Raw genomic sequence first — 2178 nt, forward strand, 5'->3', positions numbered from 1 at the left:
TTTTTCTTTGTTTTTCTGACTATGTCAGATGAGCTAAAAATGGAGCATTTGGATCATCTTTACTTCAAGAAATTACTTAATTATGCATACATTTAATTCCTTGAAATGAAAATGAATACTACAAAGTACAATCAGATGAAGACATACATGGTAAAATTATGGATATAAATCTAAAATTCTAATTGCACTGGCAATTCATAACAATTCAATCTTACGACTCATGTGTCTCCTGTTGCATATAACAATAAATAAATATAATTAGCATTGTCTTGTACTATATTTAAACCTAATGCTAAACTTTGTAAAAAGCATTAGATATATGGGAGGTACATATGCTAAGACATACTTTCTCTGCTATTGAAGATGAAATTCCCATATCAACAAGAGCTTCCAGATAGTCAGCTCTTGGTTGCCAGCCAGTAGCTTGAGCAGCAGGTGATACTCCAGGGTCTTCCGCCCCTGTGGGCTCCGGTCTCTCCTCCTGATCCATACCAAGTCAATAGTCGATCGTTGCCTTGTTCTTGGTCCAACACTCCAGTCTTCGTTGCAAGGCTGCCTAGACAATTTAACAGGGCTATATAGTAGAATCAACATAACTCCACTCCTTGATGTTTGCACCAACCTATATCCCAGTGCCTTAAAATGGTAACATTCATCAAGATATCGAAATATTGCACATCATGCTTCAATCAGAAGTACAGTGCTAGATATTACTTTGAGTAAAATGTTCCTCCAGGAAAGTAAATTAAGTTAATTACAAGTGATCTAATATTTCCATTGTATCAGCGTATTGGATATCAGAGACACCAATTATGGTCTGTTCAATCAATGATATTAGTGGATGCATGTACTTTAGGCCAAAGAAAAAATAGATGTCTTTGCAATTACACTAAGTTAGCTGGTGGTAGATTTTGTTCATGAATACTCAATTTTTACTACAAAATTCTTATAGGGTAATTGTATGTCAAGGTCACTGAAACTCATTGTAATATAGCATTAGCAATCCATGCTACCTTGACCCATACCCATGCCCCATGCATAAAAATTAGCACCATTGATTATTTGAAACAAATTCTCAGCTATTCAGTAGATTCTTAAAACAAGCTCAGAAAACTTTCAATTGACAAATTTATGATGTGTGTTATACACTGTGTAGATTCAGTATTGTATTTGTAGTGTGTTGTGTGACTTGTGTCAATAATCATGTACAACTACATACAACACCTTATCACTATATCCAGTGCAGTGGACTCCGACAAGTACGAGAACATAACATAACATAACAACTACAAGTACATACAATACCGCTCATCGCTTAATCAGTATGCCCTGATAAAGCGGGACCACTGTTATCATAGATGACGAAACAACATTCGCGAGTCATGCACTTGCCAACTCACGTGATACTTGTATTATTAGTAATTGTAATAATGTAATATATTATTTTATTTTTTATTATTATTAAATCTTTATTGCATGTAATTCAGATACAAATACATGTACTGACAACAGTTTTTTTCATGGAGAAAAAATCTGATAAAAGCAATAGTGTTGAGTAGATAAATTGCTAATAGTAGTATATCTAATGCGTAATATTACTAGTAGTACGGTAGTATTGCTAACGCTAAGTAGTAAATCACAGGCACTTGAGACAGTCATTAAAAACTGAAAATAATTTCAACGCGGCACATTCACAAAAACTATTCGTTTATTACACTGACTCTCTCCCAAGTGCCTGTGTGTGCTAAGTATTGTGTATGATAGCTCCAAGAACAGTCTTTGCTAGGGTTAGAAAAACGTTTCAAATTCTTGCCCATAAAAACTTGTAGTTGGCTCGGTATCCAAACATCGCCACAGCTAGCGTCACATGTAATAGCTCAAACGAATCTATATACTTATTTATCGAATTATGCCGTATTTTCTGAGATGAATTGGATGAAAACAACCAGACAGCCGCCATGTCTGCCATGTTCGGTGCGGCTAAAATCGGCAATGGACCTGATTTTCACAATGCGTAGGCCTAAACACAAGGCAAGTACATATCTTCCCAATAATAATTATTAAGTTGTTGTAGATTGATGTTTCCTGGTTTTCAATGTTTTAATATTTATGTATATACGAGTATATGATGCTTATTTATGCTCTTACGCGAGTTGCAACGCTATGCCTGGTAGGGAC

General features: G+C 35.2%; 1 protein-coding gene across 1 annotated transcript in view; it reads right to left on the reverse strand.

Moving 5' to 3' along the window:
- Window positions 1–552, reverse strand: part of LOC106816775 (probable peptidyl-tRNA hydrolase 2) — a gene marked incomplete in the record, with an annotated part of 11698 nt that extends 11146 nt beyond the window's left edge. Inside the window, 1 exon segment of the mRNA XM_014821400.1 lies at window positions 347–552. Coding sequence (XP_014676886.1) covers window positions 347–490 — 144 coding nt within the window.
- Window positions 553–2178: the final 1626 nt, after the last annotated feature.

This window comes from Priapulus caudatus, unplaced genomic scaffold (assembly GCF_000485595.1).
Source record: "Priapulus caudatus unplaced genomic scaffold, Priapulus_caudatus-5.0.1 Scaffold33, whole genome shotgun sequence".
NCBI classification, from domain to species: Eukaryota; Metazoa; Priapulida; class Priapulimorpha; order Priapulimorphida; family Priapulidae; genus Priapulus; species Priapulus caudatus.